Here is a 25,711-nt window from a genome sequence, read left to right as displayed (position 1 = left end):
GTTACCTGGCCCCAGACAAAGCCCGGGTCCCTGGATGCACAGCCCTCAGGTCGGCTGTGTCCTGGCGAGGAACTTTCCCGATGGGACTCACTCACATCCTGGTGTCCCATAACCATCGGGACCACTCACCAGCCCAGGAACCTCTGCCCACCCAACCAGAAGGAAGCCCCACTCACTGCGGATGAAGCTTGTAGAGTGTTCCATCCACCCCCACAGTCACACTGAGATGGTCCAGCCCTCTGTTCTCGCGGATCTTGTCCACCACGGCGGCCATGCCCGCACCACACAGCTGCGCGGCCCGTTTGGACACCACCCCGCACACGGTCTTGACGAGGATACTGTCGTCACAGGTGCTATTCAGGCCCAGCTGCTGGAGGATGGCCCGGACCTGGAGCAGTGCTAACCGGTCACTGTGGTGGACAAAAGCCAGGGGGGCTGGATGAAGTGGGACCCCCCAGAGCAGCCGGGGAGCCCACTCCAGAGGACCGGCCCCGAGTCACTGTGCTTACCACGAATAGGGTCATGGGGGCTTTCTTCCTCCAAAATAACTTTTGTTTATTTTTAAATAACAAAAGTATCACACGTGAAACTATAGAATATTTGGCAAATAGAGAAAAATAAAACTTGGAAAATTAAAACTATCCACCACACCAGGGGCGATTCTATTAACATCTGAACGTATTTCCTTCCTTCCGATCTACTTTTTTTTTTTAACGTTTATTTACTTTTGAGAGAGACAGACACAGAGTGCGAGTCGTGGGGGGGGCGGGCAGGGGCACAGAGAGAGGGAGACACAGAATGGGAAGCAGTCTCCAGGCTCCGAGCTGTCAGCACAGAGCCCAACGGGGGGCTCGAACTCACAGACCGGGAGATCATGACCTGAGCCGAAGTCGGACGCTTAACCGACCGAGCCACCCAGGTGCCCCCCAATCTACTTTTCCTAAATATCACTATCTTTGTTCTTACAATATGCAAAATGGGCTCATCTTTTATATGTGATTTTCTTGCCGACTTTTTTTCCTACTTCACACATGTGAGCAACTTCCCACATCCTTATCTGAGAACAGGACTGGAAACAGTGCCATGGCCTTCCACTCTGGGGACGCACCCTCATTTATTTAGTCAGGTTAGAGAAACTTGACGTTGATTGCAATTCTCTGCTATCGTGAAGTAACACTCTGACAAAGTTTCCCATTTACAAATCTTTGTGTGCAACTCTGATTTCTCCCTTAGGACACGTTTTTGGGTCAAAGGGATTTTGACACATATTGCCAAGTGCCTTTCAGGAGGTTGCATCAATTTCTTTTTTTTTTTCTCTCCCTCCAGCTGAGTTTTGGCTGTACTTGTCCCCAGTGGAAGGGATCATTTTTAAAAACATGGTAATGGGGGCGTCTGGCCGGCTCAGTCGGAAGAACACGTGACTCTTGATCTCTGGGTTGTGAATTTGAGCCCCGTGGTGGGTGTAGAGACTACTATAAATAAATAAGCTTTAAAAAAGGTGGTAATGGCGTGATACTGTAGTTTGATCTGAGCTCTTCTATTAGAAAGAATGACCGTTTTTTTTTTATTTTTTTTTAACGTTTATTTATTTTTGAGACAGAGAGAGACAGAACATGAACAGGGGAGGGGCAGAGAGAGAAGGAGACACAGAATCTGAAACAGGCTCCAGGCTCCGAGCTGTCAGCACAGAGCCCGACGCAGGGCTCGAACTCACGAACCGTGAGATCATGACCTGAGCCGAAGTCGGACGCTTAACCGACCAAGCCACCCAGGCGCCCCATGACCGTTTTTTAAAAATGTGTTTCTTGGTCACATGAACTACCTGTTAGGTCAAGGATAGTTGGGATATTTGTCTTGTTATTATTAAATTGAAAGAGATGGCAGTGACCAACAATGATGACAAGGGTGGTAAGAGCAGCCAGCCTTTTTTGAGGACGTAGCACACGACAAATGCTTTACATACATCACCTCGTTTTCTCTTAACAACTCACTGACACATGTAGCGTTATTCCTATTTTAAATATGAGGAGGGGCGCCTGGGTGGCACAGTCGGCTGAGCGTCCGACTTTGGCTCAGATCATGATCTCGCGGTTTGTGAGTTCGAGCCCCACATTGGGCTCTGTGCTGACAGCCTAGAGCCTGGAGCCTGCTTCAGATTCTGTGTCTCCCTCTCTCTCTGCCCCTCCCCCACGCATGCTTTCTCTCTCTCTCTCCCTATCAAAAATAAACATTAAAAAAAAATTAAAGATGAGGCAACTGAGGCTGGGTGAAACTGAGTAACTTACTCAAAGCACATATAGCCAGTGCAACACAGCGGGTCTCAAGACCGGTTCTGCCGAAGCTCCCCCCACCACGCCCCCACTCTGCATCTTGTCATTCATGGTGCAAATGCGTTCCTTAGTTTGCTCTTTGCCTTTTAGGTTTGGTTGCCATTTGTCTCTTTTTTTGGAGGGGGGCGTGCAAGTGAGCAAAGAGCAGAGAGAGAGGGAGAGAGAGAGAATCCCACGCAGGCTCCACACCGTCAGCATGGAGCCCGAAGCGGGACTCGGGCTCACAAACTGTGAGATCATGACCTGAGCTGAAGTCAGATGCTTAATCGACTGAACCACCCAGGTGCCCCCAATTTTTTTTTAACTTACATAAGCTATGTAGCTAAATTCTGCAATTTTTTCTTTACAATTTCTTTCTTTGCTATTGTTCTTTTTTAAATTCTAGTATCATTCATGTTGATATTATTCTTCGAAAGACCTTCCCCACCACTTCCTACCCATTAGGGTGGCTATAATTTAAAAAACGGAAAAAAATAACACGTGTTGACGAAGACGTGGAGAAAGTGGAACCCATACCGTGGGTGGGAATGTAAAATGGCTCAGCAACTGGAAACTGGAGAGCAGTATGGCGGTTCCTCAAGAGTTAAAAATAAAATGATTACATGAAATGTTGCTCACAACAGCCAAAAGTCCAAGCGTCTGCGGACAGATGAATGGATAAACAAAATGTGGTCTAAATGTACAATAGAGTATTTTTATCCTTAAAAAAGGAAAGAAGTTGTGACACGGGCTACCACATGAATGAACCTTGAGGACGTTATGCTAAGTAAAATAAGCCAGTCCCAAGAAGACAAACACTGTAGGATTCCACTTTCATGAGGGACCTAGAGCAGTCAGATTCAGAGACACAAAGTAGAAGGGTGAGCGCCGGGGGCTGGGGGCGGGACGAAGGGGGAGTTACTGTTTCATGGGTAGGGAGTTTCAGTTCAGGGTGATGAGAAGGTTCTGGGGATGGACAAGGGTGGTGGCACAACACTGCAAAGGAACTTAATGCCACTGCACTGTGCGCTTCGAAATGGCTGCAATGGTAAATTGCACGTTATGTATATTTTACAATTAGAAAATAGTAACAAGGGGCGCCTGGGTGGCTCAGTCGGTTGAGCATCTGGCTCTTGATTTCAGCTCAGGTTGTGATCTCATGGTGGGGAGATGCAGCCCATCGGGCTCGGCGCTGACAGCGTGGAGCCTGCTTGGGATTCTCTCTCTTTCCTTGTCTCTCTGCCCCTCCCCCGTGCTCTCGTGCTCTCTCTCTCTCTCAAAATAAATAAGTATCTTTTAAAAAATAAAATACAGTAAAAAAATGTGAACAAAAGTATTCACAGAGATATTGTTCTGGTTCTTCTAGACTCCTATCTTCCTCACTTAGCTCTTGGCTGCGCTCGGAATGAGCGAGAGGTGAGAACGGTTTCCCCATCTGTAACGAGCACACGGCACCGGCTGCTGCCTCTCCCTCCCCCACTGCTGTGAAACGCCGCCAATCGGTGCGCTGCAGCCCGCCGGTGTCCAGGTTCCAGGGCCTTCCGTCTGCTGCTAGCGCTTCACCGCTTTGGTTCTGGTGGCCAGTGAGTTTGACATGCAGGTTACAGATGCAGGCACCGGGGAAAGCAAGGAGCAGGCTCCAGCGCAGCCAACGTTAATGTCGCTTTTGTGGCCATTCTACAAATAAGGTGGCTCTGGCATAACCACCTTTGCAGAGCACCCCGCACCCTGTCTCACGGCTCACCACGGGAGAGGGCAAAGGCAGGGACAGAGAGATCACTGCACACGAGAAAACGGGAGGAAGGCAGAGCAACTTGGTGGGGGCCGTGCCTACTGGGGGACTAAACTGTGCGATCCCAAGCTGCCTTTCAGATGAATGCGGTGGGACTAGAGCCCTGGTTCCTGGCTCTACTGGACCCCGTGCCCTTCAGCACGGGCTCTAAAATGCACCTTTGCTGTCCTGAAATGGAGTCTATAACCTCAGACACATGACCTCAGACAAATATATATAAAGCTCCCACATAAAGAATGAATTAAAAGGAAAATCATGGATAATAAAACTTTATGATTTCAATATGTAGCTGCTCAGGGGCTACTACTCCGGAGCGGGGTGAGGGGGGGACCCCCTCACAAATGACAAAATGTCCCCTGAGGTGCCTCCATGCCACACGGACCTCTAGCAGGCCTGCGGGGAAGCCCTTCATCACTCACCTCTCAATCTGGGAGAGATATTTGGTCTGAAAAATGCCGCGAGTCTTCAGTGGCTCAGAGATCTGCCCTCGGAAGAGGAACCCCTTCTTGGTGAAGTCGATCAAGATGTTGCGGACGATCTCACCCAGGTACATACCGCTGATCATCTTCTCAAACCTGAAACAGGAGCCGAGGCGGGTGTCCCTGTGAAGCCTTTGGTCTCCCAGTAGCCCCGGGCATCTTCCTGCCCTTCGGGGGCATCACCAGCCTGTGCACCAGGCCCTGTGCTCCTCAGCAGAGGCAGAGAGAGGCCAGGAAGTGCTGAGAGATCCTCAACCCTCCCCAGGATCAGAAACGAAACCACCAGGGGCGCCTGGGTGGCTCAGTCAGTTGAGCGTCTGACTTCGGCTCAGGTGATGATCTCACAGTTGGTGGGTTCGAGCCCCACGTCGGGCTCTGTGCTGACAGCTCAGGGCCTGGAGCCTGCTTCGGATTCTGTGTCTCTCTGTCTCTCTCTCTGCCCCTCCCCCACTCATGCTGTTTCTCTCTGTCTCAAAAAAAAATAAACATAAAAGCAAATTTTTTTTTTAAAGAAACGAAACCACCAGCGTTCGCATCTAGCTGCTGGACGGTCTCCCTCCTCGCCTGCCCTCCTACCTTTGCCTGGCAGAACCCGCTCCAGCTGTCGGCTCAAAACTCTCCTCCCTGAGGCCTGTCCTCCTCCCCGCACCAGGTTCTATCTGCCTCTCTCAGGCTTCCACTTCCGTACACCCTCCCTTCTTCACAAGGTACACGGGCACACTGCACTCATGGTCTGCAGCGAAAGCCTGGAGAGGCTGGAGCATGTGTCCTGCTCAACTTGGAGGCCCAGGGCCTAGCACAGCCCAGTGCTACGCTCTCAGTCGAGTGCTCAATAAATATCTGCAGAATAAGCAACCAACTGGTCTGAGTCTTAAAGGGACAAGAAGACAATGAAGGGACAATTCCTACTAGATTTTTGGAAGGTTTTGAAAAAGCCCAGAGTACCAGTCAAGCCCCCAGCACAGGGATGAAGCCACACACGGGCTGGAGGGCTCAAACAGCTACCGTACTCCTGAGGGCAACCTGTTCCCGGGGCTTTTAACTCCAGCTCTCGCCATGCTCAAGAGCCTCAGAAATGACAAGGGATTTAATGTTTATTTATTGACTTTGGGGTGGGCAGAGAGAGAGGGAGAGAGAATCCCAAGCAGGCTCCGTGCTGACATGTAGCGCCCAAAGTGGGGCTCAAACTCATGAACCGTGAGATCATGACCTGAGTTGAAATCAAGAGTCAGACGCTTCACCAACTGAGACACCCAGGTGCCCCGAAATGACAAGGGATTTAAATGCTTCCATGGCACATGCCCGGTCCCAGTGTCCCCAGACTGGGAAGAGTCCGCTGGGTCCTCCAAAAGATTTCAGGTGGTTCGCAGAAAAATCATGATTGCACTATTATGATCAATTTCCATCCAGTCCTTCTCACACCATCCAGAATGCCATCTCAGTACAGGCTGACGAGGCTTTAACCCCTTCCATCACCTGCTACTTCCCAGCTACCAAAGGGGGGGTCTTCGTTTAGACTCTTTGGTAGGAAACAGGAGCTAGACTCGAATGATGCTGACCTTCCCTAGATTCACTTTATGATTATCATCTATGATAACGCTCGTGTTCCCTTCTTTCTCTGGTTAAACTTACATCAAAAATATAAGCTGACTTAAAGAAAGACATTAAGTAAATAACAACACAGGTGGTATTTGGAAAAAGCAAGAATCTTGAGGGTAGCTGGAGAACAGCTCCTATGTGGGAGGTGATGCCCCCCCCTCCCCCCCACCAGCCGCCATTCCTTCTGTCTGCTCCTGGGGACACGGCTCGGACCAAGTCAATCCTGGTGACAGCAGAGGATGGCCTGAGTCCTGGGAGCCTGAGACAAGGAGTCATCTGTGTCTACGCAGGGAGGACAGATACTGCCATCTCAGGGACAGTCTCTGGGACCCAAGCTCCAAACAGCCACGAGGCAGTGCAGGAGGCTGGGGGAGGATGAACAGAGCCGAAGCCCCTCAACCCCACTGGCCACATCCTAATTTACCTTGACCTTTGACAACTGCAGGTCAAGTGTGTTTTACTTCCACTAAATAAAACAAAACCCTGCTGACCAAGAGGTTTCTATTAGTCTGCTGGGGAAGAAACACAGAGCAACGGGAAGGCCAGAATGTTCCAGGATGAACATGATCGCTGAGGGAAGCGGTGTGGCCACTGCCACCTCGTCCTCTGGGCGTACTCGGGCAGAGGCGGCACGACACCAGGACGTCAACTTGGGCCCACTCGTATCAAGGCGGCAGCCCGTCCTCCTGGTTCTCTGCTCTCCTTGAACCAAAAGCAAAGGTCAGGAGGGAATCTGAGGGACTAGTCTCCACGCCTCTGTCCCAGACTCCTCTCCTACTAGAAACTTCTTCCACTGAAACAGACCAAATGCAGCCTTAGGCCCTCACCGTCCCTTCTTCCTCTACCAAGCACCATTACCTTTGTTTTCCAGCGTTTAGAGAATATTCATCCACCAGTCTGTCATAGAGAGTTCTGATGTCATCGAGACACCCGTTGTCCCCAAAGGCACCCCACTCCATGTTGATGCACATTCGCCCCTCGTCCCCCTCCAGCATCTCGACATTCTTCATTTCTTCCATGTAGCAGGCGTTGCTGCCAGTCCCTGCAACACACAAGGAGGGGGATGAATGGCTGTGCCACCGTGCCCGGGGAGGCGGGGAGGCGGGGAGGCAGGGAGGCTCCGGGGCCTGGGGCTCCCCAGGTACGGGATACATTTTTGAGACGAATAAAGCAACAGCTTCGCTTGCCTCAGGTTTTTCAGGGAAACCTCAAAATACAAAAGGAGAGTCAGAGAGCATCCGATTAGACGTCAACATCAAGAGCCTCGTGTGTTTACCTGCCCAGGCAGGGCCATATATACCTTAATGGAAGACGGTGTTCCAACAGGGCCCTGTGTCTTCAACGGCAAAAGTTTAGGCAATATTCAAGTTGGAGGGACATTGCCTTCTCTCTCCTCTCCACACACACAACTGTGTACACATGTGCATGTATGTAAAACATTACACTGGAGGTTGTCTACTATCATCCATGAAAGTCTGCTTATCTTTACTGATCAACCATGGTCACGGGCTATGCCTGCCCAGTCCACCCTCCCGTGCGTACCAGAATGAAGCCCACAGTTGGTTCAGGGAAGGCCAGCGTCCTCAGCACGTCAGTGGCACCTTTCTAAAGGTGACACCATTTCAGTGTCACGGCCCTCTCTGAAAATCAGAGGGTTCTTCTGAGAAAAGGAACACTTCTCCAGATGCACACATTCTGCATGCACACAATCTGACGGACATACAGTTTCCAGAGGCTCTGAGCCTCTGGTCTCCATCCCTGAACTCCCCACAACAGGGCTACTGAGGCTGTGGCCCCGCAAAGACCGGGGTGACACCACAAAGGGTTTGCAGGTCTCGCCCATGAGGAGTTAAGTGTAGAAACAGAGAGGAAGACTTCTAAAATTTTCACAGCAGGGGTGCCCGGGGGGGGGCTCACTCGGTTAAGCGTCCGACTTTAGCTCAGGTCATGATCTCGCTGTTTGTGGGTTCGAGCCCCACATCGGGCTCTGTGCTAACAGCTCAGTGCCTGGAACCTGCTTCAGATTCTGTGTCTCTCTCTCTCTCTGCCCACCCCTGCTCACGCTCTCTCTCTCACTCAAAACTAAGCATTTTTTAAAAATTCCTTAAAATTTTCACAGCAATTTCAAGTGCCATGACATCCAAGCCTGTGGTCATTGGCCTTGTCTCAGTGAACGGACTAGAAATTTTATTTTATTTACTTTATTTTTTAATGTTTTTATTTATTTTTCAAAGAGAGAGAGAGGCAGAGTGCGAGTAGGGGAAGGGCAGAGAGAGGGAAACACAGAATCCGAAGCAGGTTCCAGGCTCTGAGCTGTCAGCATACAGCATGACGCAGGTCCCGAACTCATGAACCCTGACATCATGACCTGAGCCAAAGTCGCTGAGCCACCCAGGTCCACCCTGCCCGCACTAGAAATTTTAAAACCAACCAACTAACTAAGGAATACTTCCCACAGACACTTTCATATGCACCTCTGATCACCTGGGGAGCCTGTTAAGATGCAGATTCTGATTCAGAAGGTGGGGCTGAGACTCTGCATTTCTAACACGCCCCGCCCACAGGCGACGCTGCTGCCTGCTGCTGCTGGCTCGAGGTCCACACTTTCCGTCACAAGTGCCACCAGAGTGCCACCAACCCATCCTAGGTGGGATGCAGACGGACCTTCGACACCCTTGGGGGACACAAGGCCATTCCCACTGGCTAGATCAAAAGGGCTTTGATTGTTTTCATTCCCCTTTAAAGAAAGGAGTAGAATTCGCAGATGCTTCTCCCTGGGTAACTGGATTATTCTTAGGTTTTGTTTTCTCTGTGCCCCTTCACCGCAAAGTAGGAAACTGAGAGAAGAGAAGCCCCAGAAATGGCAAGGGGTGCACAGAAAGCCAAAACACATAGATCATACTTCTCGCCAGTGGGTGTCGGAAGACATCGATGGATGAAGAGAGAAAAAAGCAGGTGTGAATGAATGCAGCTGGAGCCGTGGAGAACCTCCACCAGCTCGCTCTGGTGCCAGAAATGGCTAATCGGCGGCCCTGAACTGGGCAGGAAGGCCAGGCCCGGCCGGACAGTGGGAATGTGCTGTGTCACTCTGGATTTACAAGGCACACTTAAGCCCATTCGTAAGCAGAAGAGCAGGGCTGCGTGGGGAAAGAGAGGTCTGCGAAAGAAAGGAAGAAGCAACAGAGCTCCGGAGCCGGGCCCCCACAACCTTTCACCTGCAGCTCCTCCCTGGTTTTCTGAATTTCCTCTGGAGCCGAAAATGGCTTCACAAATGAAAAGGTCTTCGGGCACCAGGAAGGCAGCCTGTGGGGGCCTTATCCCAATCTCCCAGACACTTGGCACCCAGTCTGCCACGGGGCTGCCTGCCACCCTTCCTTGTCCGGGTGGGGCCCGCATCAGTTGGCCAAGAAGCAGGGCCTTCCAGCATCCTGACGCCAGGAGCAGGCTCAAGTGGACAACTGGTCTTCTCTCTCGCAGCGCAAATCAACATGCTTCAGGAACGATGTGCTCTCAAGCCCAGGCCCCTGACGTGTTTGGACTATAAGGGAACAGCACCCTCTCTGCCGCCCACTGAAGTGGCTGGCATTGCTCACAGACAGTGGCTGCCAAAGGCAAAATGGTGCCCGAGGCTCCTCTCTGGCCTTTTCCCACAGTCAGGGGAGAAGGAGGGCTCTGCTGCCTTCCCAATGGCGGGCCCCGACCCCACAGCACCCACCCGCTGGCCCTCTGTACACGCCCGGCATTGCCCTGATGGCCGGGCCAGCCCCGGTGTTCCCACCCTGTCCACCCAAGCCATGTGAGCCATTCAGAGCCTCGTTCCCAGAGAGCTCCGTTTCTGAGCTGAGTCTGGTCATAGCCTTGGGGTGAGTGTTGGGGAGCAGAAAGTCCCCTGGAGAGCTCTGTGACATTGGTCCAAACTCTGAAGGTGGCACGGAGACAACAGTGACAGATAGTGTCCCACGCAGGGACTGAGCTGCTGGCTCAAGGTCCCACAGAACAGGAAAACCCAGCCGTCCCTGCCCCAGAGACAGACTTTCTGGGACACCCACCTACGATGAGTCCAACCTCGCAGGTAGGCTCTTCATAAGCACAGGTCATCATGGTGCCCACCGTGTCATTGACCACAGCCACCACGTCCAGGTCAAATTCCTTCGGAAAGAAAGGGACACAGCTTTAGGGGAGGGACAGCGCCGCCTGATGCATCCTCCAGAATAGTTTCCTTACCAGACTTTAAAAAGCTAATTAAATGTTCCACTGACTAAACACCTACTATTAGTGCTGTATCTGAAATCTGAGATCTAAAGAAAGTATTCTCCCCATTTCACAGATGATGCTGAGTACTGGCGAGGCAGCCTGGAGGGAACTGCCGTGTGGAGAAAAGCCAAGCGACGGTGGCCAAATAGCTCTCTCTGTCCTAGGAGTGTAGAGTGTGACAGTCTTTCAGAAGGCAAAACAGAAACACCAAATCCATTTCTCAGAATCTGTCCTTCAGATAGAGCCATGCAGGTACCCAAAGATACTGCATGACTTACACGGGCCCAAAAGAGAAACCATCTAAATACAGAATCGAAAGGGGCGACATAAAACACGGGTTCTAGCAAACACCGGCATCCTGTGCGGCCAAGGAAAAGAATGGGGTTGGTCTCTAGGTAGTGACAGGAAAAGATGCCTGTTTCCTATCAGAGGAAATACGCAGGTTGTATATACAGCAGGATTCCCACTACAAAATGTGTGTGTGGTGACATACGCACAGAAAGTAAACTGGAAGAATGCCAACATTCGGGGCTGTGAAATGGGCCCAAGTAGGCCATCAGGTTTCTCTCCAAAGGGATATAGGCTGTCTAGCATATTCTGCCAGGTGTGACCAATCCCTCTTTCAAAAAGCCATTCACGCCAGCCTTCCCCACCACCTGGTCATTTGTCTGCTCTTTTGAACTAAAGTAAGCAAGCCAGGGGGCACCTGTGTGGCTCAGTCGGTTAAGCGTCCGACTTTAGCTCAGGTCATGATCTCGAGGTTTGTGACTTCGAGCCCCGCGTCCGGCTCTGTGCTTGATGTCTCAGAGCCTGGAGCCCGCTTTTCAGATTCTGCGTCTCCCTCTCTCTCTGCCCCTCCCCTACTCGTGCTCTCTTTCTCTCTCTCTCAAAAAATAAACATTAAAAAAAAAAAATTTAAAGTTAGTTATTCGACTAATCCCTTCGTTAATGAGTTCATCTCTAGAATCCTTCATTTTGTTTTGCCAATGTCCTCCAGCCAAAGAGCAGAGACACGCCTACAGGCAAACAAAGCTGGGTACATCGACTGCTTGCAACACGGGCGGCACATCTTGTGGAGCATCTCAGAACGAGCTAGAAAGCATTCACGGCGGACAGGACCCAAGCCCAGGTCGGGGGCTTTCGGGAGGGTTCAGAGTGGGGCTGGCTCTGGATTGGATGCTGTCTGGAAGCAGGGCGATTCTGGGTGTGTGCGGAGTTCTGACATGGTATAGATTTGTCTTATTCTTGTGTAATTCCGTCACAGTCATGGAGTGAAACTGGTGTCCAACAGGAGGGCGCCAAGGCTGACTGACAGCACCAGGCTGGGCCCAGCTGCTTTTCTTTTCCAAGCTGTAGGAGGATCGTGATTTCACCTTTCTTGGACTACCCTTCAACAACACAAAACCGTTCACCTCCGCTTTACTGCTGACAGTGTGGGGAATTTCTAACCCAGGTCACATGCTTCTGCATTGTTTGAATTCTTTACGACAAGCAAGTACAATTTTTATAACCCCCAAAAAACAGTGAAGATTTTTTTTTAAACATCCTTTTAATAGTCACCTCTCGGGGCGCCTGGGTGGCGCAGTCGGTTGGGCGTCCGACTTCAGCCAGGTCACGATCTCGCGGTCCGTGAGTTCGAGCCCCGCGTCAGGCTCTGGGCTGATGGCTCAGAGCCTGGAGCCTGTTTCCGATTCTGTGTCTCCCTCTCTCTCAGCCCCTCCCCCGTTCATGCTCTGTCTCTGTCTGTCCCAAAAATAAATAAACGTTGAAAAAAAAAAAAATTAATAGTCACCTCTCTCCTTTTGATCGCATCCCTTAGTAAGGTTGCTACATCGTGCCCCACGCAGTCGGTTGCCTTAAAACCCTTCGTCCAGGTGATCAAGATTCCCTGAAACAGGAGAGGCACCAGGAGAATCCTGTGTAATTAGCCCGTATGAGTAGGATATAAAATTTCACTCCCTCCCTCCCAAGTATCTCCTGAGTATAGTGACACTATGCTAGGACATCTGAGGCACAAAGCAGTAAAACACAGGCAGTCCTCCGCAGGCCCGCCCTCTCCTAACCATCCCCATGGCGGTCTGGTTTATAATCCTCATTTCACAGATGGAGAAACTGAGGCATAGAAGGATAACGGTGCAGCCTCTGGTATAACCAACTAGTTCCCTTAAAGAACAGTTTGCCGACAACATAAATGGAGAAATGCAAATTTTCAGTGACTCTGTTACTGCCTAAAGTAAACTTCAGGTTTGAATGAAGCTATACTTCTGCTGGGTGTGTGCTCGGTACGATGAATACGGGTGACGGTGGAAGTGAATTCCTTAAAAAAACATCAGACCTTTAAGAGCTGCAAAGCACAAGTTTATATGGATCTAACTGCTGAGATCTAAACGAGCTCAAGAGGAAAAAGCCCCAAGTCAGCACAGGGACTTGATTAACTGGCTTCCAGAGGCAGGTGGCCTTCCCTGGCTTCCCTCGTGTTGCCAACCGACAATCGTAGGCCATAAACCCTGGCCTAGGGCTCTTTGTGACCTGATGCTCCCTCTAGGGCCTCCTCCCTGGCCATACCTGCACCTGTGACTCTACGAGGCCCCTGTGGCTCCTCCAGCGTGACTGGCTGGGTCCTGCCTCTGTGACTGCACACTCAGTTCCCTCTGCACCAGGTACCCCCCCCCCACCCAGCCCAGTGCTAAGAGGCAGGTGGAAGGCTGGGGTTCCATTAGACTGTTGGCCCCCTGAGGATGGGAACTGTCACCTTCTGCTCTGTACCCAGCGTTTAGTAAGTACTCAGCAGGTGCTCAAGCCCTGACCCTGGACCCTGTTTCATCCCATTTACTGAACAAACATTTATTAAGTATTTCCTCCGATAGAACTCTGTGCCAGGGCACGGGGGTCCTTGCTTAAGGAGCACCCGACATAGCAGGAAAGAAAGATGCAATCCGTAATAATTATGAGAAAAGTACTATCATCGAGGCAACATTCAAAGGATGAGGGGACACTGAGGAGGGTGAGACATTTTTGCCTGGAGGACCAGGAGGCTTTCACAAGGGGGGGGGGGGGGGACTCGCTCCACATGATAAAAGATGAGTAGAGTCTCAAGATGAACTAGAGGGCGTGACATAAAGCCTGGGCCAACCCGCTGTGACATGTGAGCCGTTCCCAACATCGAGGGGACAGTGAGCCTGGAGAAAGCCTCAAGAGCCAGCCCACTACAGGGTGGTCAGCGCCTCCCTGCTCCTACAGGGAAGAGACTTACCGCATCCAAGCTCGTCTGCTTGCAGGGGAATGAGAACGTGAAGCCAAGAGGCATTCTGGGGCCTTTGATCCCCATGTAGTCCAGGAAGTCGGAGATGCAGGAGACGATGTGGTCAAACAGCTTTAGAAGAAAAGAAGGGATGACCCGAGCTCTCTGGTTTCATGCTTTCAGTGCACACGTACAAGTGCACGTTTGCACACATACACACGCACGCACGCACACACCCTCCCGACACATGCAGAGCAAGTACCCCTCCGGGAACTTCGCAGTCCCCTGAACAGCATAAGCCCAGCATTGCCGAAAGTGCCTGATGCTTCCAGGCTACCAGGATACAACTGTAGAGCTGCATGAGCCACGTGGCAGGTTCTGGGGACCGCCAATGCCACTGGCCAGGTGATACGCGGGTGCCACCGTGGTAGAAAAGCAAAACCGTCTCACCTCTTCCCCAGTGCCCTGCATGATTTCAATGGGAATGGCATAGATCTTGTTGTGCATTTCCACCGTTCTCTTTTTCCCACTGCGGATTTTCACCAGTAAGACACGGAAATTCGTTCCTCCAAGATCAAGGGCCAAGAAGTCACCATGCTCTATTGCCGCCAAGAACATAAAGAACATCAAAAACAGCTAAGTGCCTCTTGGCAGCCAGTAACCCAAAGACTCGAGACTTTCGGGGTGGGGGGAGGGCTACATTAAATACGGGGGAGAAACTGTAAATCCTCCCTCTGGCACATCGCTCAGGCTCAGGGAGGGGCAGGCACTAACTCACTGCCCACCACAACCTTGGAGCCGCGCTAGAAGGACGAGAGACCCATGGATGAACCACCTGTCACAATAAACAAACAGAATTCTCCAGGGTTACTGAAAAGCTTGGCAACGATGACGCGATTTGAGGAAAGCTCGTACAAAAACTAGCAATTTACATCGGTGTGTAGAGGGTTTGCAAAAATGTGCACAGTCATTCTCTTCCCTGTGCTTTTCCTCTGCAAAGTGACTTTGCAGCCCTTCCCATCAAAAGATGGGAGTCTATTTCTGCTCCCCTGGGCTCTGGCCCAGCCTTATGACTGGCTTTGGCCGACAGAGTGTGGCAGAGGCGAAACTGAGCCAGTCCCAGCCTCGGCCTCCAAGAGGCTTTGAAGTCGGTCCTCTCTTTCACGGCCCCTGCTGCTACCATTCGAACAAGCCCGGTGGCCTGCCGGAGGATGAGACACGTGGCCAGGTACGGCTGCGCTCCAGCTGACTGCCAACGGTCGGACGCGGGAGGGAGGCCTCTGAGCTGACCCACCAGTGACTACAGACTCATGAATGAGTCCAGCAGAGACCAGCTGAGCCTGGCCCAGAGGAGCAACAATCGGTGGTTGGTATTTTAGCCTCTAGGTTTGAGGGTGGTTTATAAAGCAATACTATAATGCCACAACAAGGAACTTGTACGTAGGACCTAATTCCTATCACAAATACTCATTATTTCCAGGACGCACCCGAGAAGCCCCTCAGAGTCTCCACAGGGCTCAGCCCCAACTCAGGACCGGCAAGGTCGGGTCAAGGGTTAGATTCTGTTCTCCAACCTGCCTGGGTGTGCAAAGCCCCAGGCCTCTGTCTGCCCCCAGCACACCGTGTCAGGACTTAGGAAGGGAGCGCCGGGTACCTTTCCTTCCGCGGCTTAACCGGTGTGTGCGAGAGAACCCACAGCAATCTCGGTGCTGTGGGAGAGGCCCGGTTTTGTTCTTTAAAGAACACTTTCTAATTGTGAGCCGGACTGTGGTTTTCGAGATGGTGCCTGCCTGGGAGGCCAGATCCAGGGAGAGTTAACTGCCCTGAGCCACACACGGGGCAAGTCGGTGGTAAAGATGGAAGACAGAGGTTCTGAGTGAGTTTTCCAGCTCTTGCCAAAATAAACACACCCACTGGAGAGGCCAACCTCCCTCCGCCCCACTCGGTCGCTGGTAGGAGAAGCAGGAGGGGTATGCTGGTCCCCAGAAGAGGCCCTCACCGGTCCCGTCTGGAGTGCTCCGGACGAAGGAAGGCAGCATCTTGACTACGGCCTTTTCGTGCGTCTGTTTCCTCAGGCCCATGTCCATCTCGGCCCGCATTCTCTTCTTCACCTCCAGCAGCATATCCTTGGTGAGGCGGAAGTGGGCCAGGGTCTCCTCGATCTGCCGGTGCTGCTCGGCCAGGCGGTAGGCCACCGCGGTGACCATGGCGGCCCCCTTCCCGCTGCCGCTCTCCGAGAGGAGGAAGCGCACATCGGAGTCGGGCACCAAGCGCCTCAGAGTCTTGTGGAAACGTCGTGAATACCTGGGGGGGGGGGGGGGGCGGGGGGCGTGCCACAATAGTTAGACTGCGCCATCTGTCAGGGACCTCTGCTTCCCCTTCCTTTCCCACACCTTAATTCCGTTTTCTAGAACTGATTTGCTCATGCCCCAAGTCATACACATGCACTGTAGAAAAGCTCTGGCAAATGCAGAGGAGTAAGAAGGAAAAATGAAATAGTCACACGCAGAAACAAGGACTCTCATTAGCAGCCCGGTGTTTGGGAATCAGATGCATCAGGAGACAAAGGTGAGCTCTCCAACTTCCACCTCAGGTGACCTTGGGCCTGTGACTTCACCCTGGAGTCCAGGAGGACTGACACTATCTCCAGACAGTGGTGGGGTAGGCACTGACTTCGTCAACAGCTCAGACTGGTTACTGGCGCTGGGGACAGGCTCCACAATCACTCATAACCACTCTTGTTTTTTTTTTATTTTCACCTGCCCTTTCCCTCTGCCCCCAAGGGTCTGGACATTCTCTATTGGCTAGAGGAGGACTTTAGGACAGGACTCAATGAGACACAGAGCCTCCGCAAAATTTATGGTCGGTCATCAGGATGGAAGGCTGCCTGCCAAGGGAAACAGGGAAACCAGAACCCCAAATATTAGCAGTGATCAATGCCAAGGGGCAGGACTAAACGTAACTTCTACTCTCTTTGTCATTTTGTGAACTATCTAACGTTTCTGTGTACCAAATAGACGATACTCCTAAAACAAAACGCATTTAATCAACATTATCGTTTAAAAGGTGACCCTGGGGGCGCCTGGGTGGCTCAGTCGGTTAAGCGTCTGACTTCAACTCAGGTCATGACCTCACGGTCGTGAGTTCGAGCCCCGCGTCGGGCTCTGTGCTGACCGCTCAGAGCCTGCAGCCTGTTTCGGATTCTGTGTCTCCCTCTTTCTCTCTAACCCTCCCCCCGTTCATGCTCTGTCTCTCTCTGTCTCAAAAAATAAATAAACGTTAAAAGAAAAAAAATTAAAAGGTGACCCTGTCAGTGACAAGTTCTGGGGGTGGCTGGTGGGGCTGGTCGTCCAATAGTGGGAATGTACTTAACACTTCTGAACTGTACGCTCAAAAGCGGTTAAGATAGTAAATTCTAGATTGTGTATTTTCCCACGATTAAAAACAAATTTTTTTTAATGTGATGTTACAAATCCCTAAGCTTTCTTGTCCATACATTTGCCGAGAAACCACCCACCCCCCCCAAAAAATGATAGCTAGCTCCATTATCGAAAATTTTACAAATACTTTAAAAATACGAAGGAATAAAACTACGAACCTAACGGACAATAGCATCTGACTAGCTCAAACCCTGCCCCCTCGTGACAATGATTTCCATTTAAGTCAACGTTTATTATTCAGCGCCCGCTAGAACTGGAGTGAGGGCGTCACAAGGCCACTCTATGTACGCTTCGTATATATGGTGGCCAAGTACCTGAGGTCCTGCACGAAACTCACGTCAAAGGGAGCTGTTGTTAAAAGCTAGTCTATAATTATAGACGCAGAATTTCACCTTTAGCCTTTAAAAAATGTGCAAGCCGTGTTCGTGGTACCACAAAAGGCTTCTGCAGCTAAGGCGTTCACTACACCAGGAGGCAGCACGGTGACTGCCCCTCATCGTCAACAGGGGCCATTTACAACTTCTAGCTCCCTCCGGCTCTCCACTCTCAGATGCAAAATGTCAACAAGCTGCCCGTTTAAAAAAGGCACGTCTGAGGGGTGGGGGGGGGCCTTTCACAGGAGCCTCTAAAACAAGAATGTGGGCATTGCACCCTTGACCCGAGCTACAGTGAGGATGAAGGTTGTTGACGAAATATGAGTAAGCAAGAGGATTTAAGATACAGACATGTTCCACCCAGCGCTCCTGGTAGCTACAGAAATCCCCAAAAAGACTTACGAAATGAGACTTGACAGTCCAGAAGCAACACCAGGAGAACGGGCTGAGGGCCAGATACTTCTCAAGTGGGCAATTCTGACCTTCCTGCCCAGAACTAGATACAATCTTGTATGCCAAAAACCTTCACTGGGTGCAAAAGTCTGACCTTTGGAGGAGGTCCTTAGCCCAGATGGGCACTGAGCACCAATGATAGCAAAGGGCAGACTCACTGTGGGTGCGTCTTGTAAAGAGACCCGTCGACACCAACCGTGGTCCGCAGCCTGGGTGTGCCCTTGTTATCTCGAAGGCGGTTCAAGATGGCGCCCAGCGTTGCAGCCACCAGGTTGGCAGAGCGAAATGAGACAATGGTACACACGTGCTGGACTGAAATACAGTCGTCATCAGATGGCTCCACTCCCAGGCGGGTCAGGATTTCTTTGGCATTGTGGAGGCCTTCCTTATTCCTGTGAGGTCAGAGGCCAATTAACCGTGGGTTAAGGACCACATCAGGCAGTGCAAAGCACTGAGGTTCGAAAGTGCTGGAAAGGTGAGGGGCGCCTGGGGGGCTCAGTCAGTTAAGCGTCTGACGTTGGCTCAGGTCATGATCTCACAGCTCGTGAGTCTGGGCCCCGCTCTGTCAGCACAGAGCCAGGAGCCTGCTTTGGATTCTGGGTCTTCCTCTCTATCTGCCCCTCCCCCACTCGTGCCCACTCTCTCTCTCTTCAGATTCTGTGTCTCCCTCTCTCTCTGTACCCACCCCCACCTCGTGCATGTGCCCGCACGCGCTCTCTCTCTCTCTCTCTCTCTCTCTCAAAAATAAGCATTAAAAAAATTTTAAAGAAAAAAAAGTTGTATGGTATGGAATTAAGACATCAAATGCCTGAGAACAGGAGGAGGAGTCTACTCTGTAAGAAATACCAGGTAATAGGAGAAAAAATAGCAGTAGGCCGGGTTATGACACGCCAGGCACACGGAGAGAGGTGGAGAGGCGAGACATAGCTGCCCACCCCGGAGCTCAGTGCTTAGGAGACCCAGGGAGACCGCTGGCGCTTGGGGTCTGCGAGTTGCCCTGGGAGGCTTACACTCCCTTGAGGTTTTCCAGTCAAGTTTTAATTTTCTACGTCCACGTTTTGTTATCTTTTGTTAGATTCGTTCTGAGGTACTTTGTAATTTTTTTACTATTACAGAAGACATGGTGTAGATGGCATAAATTCACGTGTATATATCTTTTGTTCACTTTAACGTAACATAGTAACGTAAGATGTTAATATGGGGGAAACTCAGGCAGCCATATGGGCAAACACTCAGCACCGTCTCTGCAATATTTCTGTAAGTCTAAAACTATTCTAAAATAAAAGGGTTATTTAACATTTTAATTATTGCCAATATATAGAAATATAATTGACTTTGGCATCTCCTCTCCAGACGATTCCCTTACCTCTCATTATTCTATTCACTCCTCTAGATATTGTTGGTGTCCCATACACACAATTAACATCTGCAAATAATGATACTTTTACTTCCTCTTTTTTTTATTCTTAAGCCTTTAATTTTTCTTTTTTTTTTTTTTCTTTTTCAACACTGGCTACGACTCCAGACAATGCTAAATAAAAATGGGGGATCCTCTCTTACTCCCGATTTTAAAGAGAATGCTTTGAACGTCTGTCTGCCCTGGTAGGATGCTTAGGTTTTGTTGAGAAAGCCTTTATTCCAATACACACGCTTTCCTGAGCTAGCTCAAGTGGGCTTTTGTTTCGTGGTAACCAGTGGGCCAACACCAGAAGCAGGCCAAAAGGAAGGCATTTCCTGACTCTGTCGATGACTTTGAGGGCATGCCATGAGCCTCCTGCCCCCTCCCTTCTCAGTAGCCAGCGCGGAGGCTGGAGGAGAGAGGTGGCTGGGAACTCAGTATCATGGCGCCCCGCTGTCACCAGCTCTCCCCTGGTAGTTCCCGAAGGAGAGCGATCCTCAGGTAAATGCCCGTACATGGATGTGGCAGAGGAGTACGTCCACATAAATCCCGTCCCATCTCCTCAGCCTCCTTCTCTACCTGCAGACAGCTCATAGGCATCTCCTCCCAGGAGCCAGAGCTAGGAAGCCACTGGTTCGATCAGAGTCTCCAGGACCACCGCAGGGCGGTGGCAATGACAGCTTCGTACAGAGATGAAAGGCCTTCTCCAGCACCAAGCTAGCCCTATCTTTCAGCAGGTGGCCTCACCTGGCTACATGTCTCCGAACCAGGAATAGAGCCTGGTGGCATACGGAGGCCGGCCACAAGAAAGGAGTCCTTCAGACTTGCAGGTGCCCAACCACATCAAACGGCTGTGGGATCAAGTTTACCCTCTTCCCTCTCAGGGTGAAGGCCCGCAAGTAACAGTCAAGGCAGAGAAATCCGGGTTTCTCAAGTTGAGGCCGAAAGGTAGCAGTCAGGTCTCTGGCTGGACTCCTTCCTCCCATGTCGATCTGCCCTGTCTCAGCTGTTAATCGATGTTTCCCAAACTTGTGCCAGGGAACATGTCTGGCGGTTAACAGGTGAGAGAATTGGGGGGAGTAGTGGGAGGGCATTTCAGGCATCAAAGAAGTTTGGGAAATTATAAGTTAGCCAAAGTGAACTGGGCTCTCTTTACCATGCTAATGAGTACTGTAAATCTCTAAATGGAGGATTTAGTAATTCCTGATTCTTCACGGAATACCTTATCTTGAGATCCCCAGGGTTCCCTGGAACACAGTCTACAGAAGGTCCTACTATGTGCAGGGAGGCTTCCAAGCCCAGGCCCCGGGCTCAGTGAGCGTCTCGTTCACCACTGGAGTCATCTACTCCCTGGGCTCTAATCTCCCCTGTGTGTGCAGGTGGGGATGGGGAGGGGCTGGAGCGAAGGAAAAGAGAAAGCCTTGAGGGGCGGCACCTACTTTTCAATGGCTGACACATCACTGGTCTTGAACTTCCCCCTGGTGAGCAGCTCCGGGGTGATCCGTCCTTCAAATAAGAGGCCCTCCTTGGCCATCTTGACCAGGATCAATCGAACCAGCTCTCCCAAGTACATGCCACTCACCATCTTCTCAAACCTGCAGGAGAAAAGTGTGTGGCACCTGTCAGGTCCTTCCTACGTGGGTACCCCAGGGGCAGCTCGTGAGGAATAGGACAGACAGAGGGGAGGGAGAGGGAGCCACCGCCTCGGGCTTCTGAGCTCATGGTCCTGCCGGCAGGCAAAACCACACACAACCGTGTGACTAAATGGTGACTGATGGGACAGCAGTGGGGGAGGGGTGACTCCTCTAGACCCCACACCTATCCCTAGGTGGACAGAGGAGGTAAGCAGGGACAGGCGGGGAAGGCTGCCTGGAGGTGAGACTGGGGATGACGAGGAGGCCCCCAGACAGAAATGAGAATATGATCATTTCTTATAAAACTCTATGCTCTGCCTTTTATTTTTTATTTTTATTTATTTGTTTTTCTTTTTAAAGTACGCTCCACGCCCAGCACAGAACCCAACATGGGGCTCAAAACCACGACTCTGAGATCAAGACCCGAGCTGAGATCAAGAGTCAGACGCTTAACCGACGGAGCCACCCAGGCGCCCCTTTGCTATACTTTTTATTTTTATTTTTTATTTAAAAAATGTGTTTAGGGGCGCCTGGGTGGTGCAGTCAGTTAAGCGTCCGACTTCAGCCAGGTCACGATCTCACGGTCCGTGAGTTCGAGCCCCGCGTCAGGCTCTGGGCTGATGGCTCAGAGCCTGGAGCCTGTTTCCGATTTTGTGTCTCCCTCTCTCTCTGCCCCTCCCCCGTTCATGCTCTGTCTCTCTCTGTCCCAAAAATAAATAAACGTTGAAAAAAAAAAATTAAAAAAAAAATGTGTTTAATGTTTATTTATTTTTGACACAGAGAGAGAGAGACACAGTGTCAGCAGGGGATGGGCCAAGAGAGAGGGAGACACAGAATCCAACGCAGGCTCCAGGCTCTGAGCTGTCAGCACAGAGCCTGACGCGGGGCTCAAACTCATGAACCGTGAGATCATGACCTGAGCCGAGGTCGGACGCTCAACCGACAGAGCCACCCAGGTGCCCCTTTGCTATGCTTTTTAAAGGGTTTTCGTCTCCATCACTCCACTAGGGAGGCTCCAAGCCCTGAGAGAAGGGAGGTGGCTGGGGAACATTCTCTCCATTTCCCAGCTCAGTCAGAACAGGTAAATGCCTTCTCTGAGGGAAGGCTGAGTAGACGATGGGGCTGAAACACAGCCATTTCCCATGGGACTCCTGTCACCGGCCACCTCCCTGGCATCCATGTTCCCCTTCCCTAGCCAAAAGGAGCAAAAATTTGCTTTGGGGTGCCCATTCCTCTCCCACTGACCTCACCCTAAATGCCAGGGGAGGGCTCTGAGTAGCTTAAAGCCAATCAGCTCATCCCGCTGCTCGGGCGGCGCACAGCCACGGGCCAGTCACAGAGCGAATCGCCTCTCTTGTGTCCCTGGGCAGGGGTGGCACGAGGCGTGGGCTCTGTAACTGCAGCGGCCACCTTGACCCCGACGCTGCAGAGGAGAGGCTACCACGGACCAGGGCTCTGCGCCACACCTGAGCCAGACTCAGGCCCCGAATGCTGGCTGGGTGGGGCCCAGGAGGAAGCCCTGAGCCGGACAGATCAGAGAGGCAGGTCCACGTCCAGGTGGCCTGCCTCTCCTCCGAGGGAGGCCAGCTGGCACACCCAGAGCTGGCTGTGACACAGCAAAACAATCTGTTCCGTTCAGAGCCAGGCCCGGGAGCCAGGGATGTTGCTGGGACCTGAGCGCCTGGCCCTCCCTCGCCCCGACGCGGGCGCAGAGAAACACCGCTCCCATTGTTCCTGCTCCTGACAGGACCAGACAGGACCGCCCCAGCCACAGCTGTGTCGAGGATCCCTGGCAGGACTCAGGCCTTTCTGAGGCCCGGCTGCCCAGCTGCCGCCCCAGGTACCTGTGGGAACGGCCTCTGCACAGCCCCGAGCCGGAATCTCGAAGCAGGCAGGAGCCAGACTGCCCGGGGCTCAATCCCGGCTCGGCGGCTTCCTGTGCTACTTACTTCTTGATCCCCTCACCCAGAATATGGGGATAACGGCAGGGCCTACCGCTAAGGCCGCTGGGCAGAGGATAGGAGTTAATATGGGCAAAGTGCTAGAATGTCTGCCCTTGCTACGCATCCCACTTTACTAAGCACTTCCCATGTAGTAACTTATTTGATCCTCACTAAAACCCTATGAGGTAGACAATATCACTATCCCCACTTTGCAGATGAGGAAGCTGAGGCATAGAGAGGTTATAAAACGTGCCCACGGTCACCGTCCCAGTTAAACACCAGAGGCTATGCTCTAACCGCTGTGCTGTTCTGCCTCTCTCATGGGCAATGTCATTTAATGTCAGCTATTACTGTCATGCTAGCAGCCCCCCCCTCAGCCCCACCCCCAACCCTGTCTCTCTGTCTGCCTTCATCAGCTCACTCCTTCCTGAGGCAGCCTGCCCCCACTGGGCTGCGTGACAACAGAAAAGGTTCCTGCCCTTAGGATGAGCCAAAATCAGCCTCCTGGCACCTTCTGCCCCTTGCTTTTCACTTCGCCCTCTGGAGACACTCGCAACGATCTCCCTTTTCTACACGACGTCTCTTCCATACATGGACCCCAACATCCCCTTTTCCTAGAACCCCTGTCAGAGCAGCAAAACCAGGAAAAAGCACCTCTGATGAGCTTCGCTCAGCTCAAGCCAAAGGCTCACAGACACAGCAGGGCTCCTCAACCAACATGCTCAACATGCTCTGCTCAAGTGAAGCCAAGTAACCAGGCAAGCCGTGATTCACCTCCTAGCACTCAGTGCCCACAAACACCAAGGAGCCGCAGCCTTCCCGCCGGCCGGTGGGCACAGGCAGGGCCGACACCCACGTGGCCTGGGGACAGGCTGGCAAGGGCGGGCTGGGGGTCATGTTCACACAAGGGGAGCAAGGACTCACATGCCGATCGGGAGCTCCCCTGGCAGCCGGGGTCTGCTCCAATGGGCTGCCCGGGACCAGAGAAGTGGGAGAGGTCCGAGGCCACGCTAAGCAGGATCAGAGCTCTGGAGAGGTTCCGTGGAGCAGGCAGAGCAACCATGTGTTTGGGGACTGACTTCACTAGCGTTCAGGTCAAAGAATTCTGCAGGTCAAACCATCCTGCTGTCATGGTCACTGCTGCTGCTGTCTTGGGGGGCATGTGGCTCCTTGCATGTTGAAGGATGTGATAAGGAATCACATAGGGCAACGGGATTCAAAATTCCAGACACGACACGGAAAAAGAAGATTAAGGAGTCCAAGAAGACAGGAGGGGACGAGACGGAGAATTAAAAATCACAGAAGGTGGGACCCAAATCTGTAGTAGGAGACAGGCACGTGACCAGAACAGGCCTAGTGTGGAAGGGTGGTAGGGAGGAAGCTGAATATCGGATCCCTTCTAGAGAGACACCTCCTAACTCTGGGGTAAGGCTAGGGTTGCTGGATACTCAGGGCTGTCCCCTGCTATCCTGAAAGTAGTTATCACCAGTGCAGGCAGGAGCCACAGAGCTACCGTGACGATCCCCTTCCTGGCCAAATGTATACAGTTGGTACTCAGTAAACGCAAACTTCAGTCAAAATGAATGAGCGCGTATGTAGTGGTGTGGAGTCCGTCTGGGTACCGAGGGCCTTTGCACAAATCCCACACACTTACATTTTCAACCCTGGTTAAAAAATGGAATCACCTGGAGAGCTCTTAGGCTCTTAAGGACAGGTCCCGACCCGGGCCAACTGGGTCAGAATTGGGAGGAAGGCGGGTAGGGTGAGGGGATGCCAGGGCTACAATATGTTTTTTAAAGGCCTTTATGGGGGTGCCTAGTTAAGCGTCTGACTCCTGACTTGGGCTCAGGTCATGATCTCGTGGTTCATGAATTCAAGTCCACTATAAGGCTCTGAGCTGGTGGCAGGGAACCGGCTTGGGATTCTCTCTCTCTCTCTCTCTGTTTCTCTCTCTCTCTCTCTCTCTCTCTGCTTCTTCCCTGTGTGCATGCATGCTCTCTCTCTCCCCCAAAATAAATAAGCTTAAAATAATAATAATAATAATAATTATATTAATAATAATAATAATAAATAAAAGGCCTTTATGTAAAGGCGATGAGCAATCGGCGATGAAAAACCACTCCTCCAGACCACCATTGATGATGTTGGTCCATAAATGGTAAGAGATGAGTCTTAGATATTCTAGAAGGTCACTCTAAAAACTCAAACTTTCAAATAGGGCAGAAAACCCTAAACCTAAGCCACATCAACCCTCAAGAGAGTCTTGGGCCAGCTTGTCCTATCACACTGCCTTAATTTCCCCACCAGTCAAATGGAGCAGACACCTCTCCCTGACAAGAACCAAATTCTGGCATTTGCACAGAATAAGGAAGACTCCAAAACTTAGGTAAGGTACCTAGGAAAGAGCAAAAATTTGCTTTGGCAAAAAACTCTCTGGCCAGTAGCCTATTTCCAGGAATATGTGATGTAACTCAAGACTCCATCACCTCTTTAGCATTGTTCTTAACAAGACCCGACCTATGGTGACCAGTAAACAGGGAAACACACTGGAGGAGACTGACTTCACCCCACCCTTCACTATTCCACCCAACCACCTGTTTATTCACCACCCATCTCCTCCCCATCTAGCTACCTCCCCATATACCATCCATCCATCCATCCATCCATCCATCCATCCATCATCCATCTATTCTCCATTTCCCCATCTACCCCCATCCATCCATCCATTCATCTATCCATCTATCCATCTTTCCATCCTCACTCCTCCTGCTTAATCCACCATCCATCCATCCAT

General features: G+C 51.5%; 1 protein-coding gene across 3 annotated transcripts in view; it reads right to left on the bottom strand.

Moving 5' to 3' along the window:
• The window catches only part of HK1 (hexokinase 1), a 125,855-nt gene that overhangs the window by 2,349 nt on the left and 97,795 nt on the right, over positions 1-25,711 (bottom strand). For all 3 annotated transcript variants that reach the window (XM_040485233.1, XM_040485232.1, XM_040485234.1), the window contains 10 exons: positions 20,780-20,935; positions 18,100-18,333; positions 15,674-15,978; positions 14,125-14,273; positions 13,687-13,806; positions 12,226-12,321; positions 10,229-10,328; positions 7,038-7,221; positions 4,521-4,676; positions 177-410 (listed from right to left, as the gene is read on the bottom strand). In XM_040485233.1, coding sequence (XP_040341167.1) covers positions 177-410; positions 4,521-4,676; positions 7,038-7,221; positions 10,229-10,328; positions 12,226-12,321; positions 13,687-13,806; positions 14,125-14,273; positions 15,674-15,978; positions 18,100-18,333; positions 20,780-20,935 — 1,734 coding nt within the window. The remainder of the gene's footprint in view (positions 1-176; positions 411-4,520; positions 4,677-7,037; positions 7,222-10,228; positions 10,329-12,225; positions 12,322-13,686; positions 13,807-14,124; positions 14,274-15,673; positions 15,979-18,099; positions 18,334-20,779; positions 20,936-25,711) is intronic.

Source organism: Herpailurus yagouaroundi, unplaced genomic scaffold (assembly GCF_014898765.1).
Source record: "Herpailurus yagouaroundi ecotype Mexico unplaced genomic scaffold, PumYag 163, whole genome shotgun sequence".
In the NCBI taxonomy this organism is placed as follows: Eukaryota; Metazoa; Chordata; class Mammalia; order Carnivora; family Felidae; genus Herpailurus; species Herpailurus yagouaroundi.
This window is presented reverse-complemented; position numbering and strand designations above follow the sequence as displayed.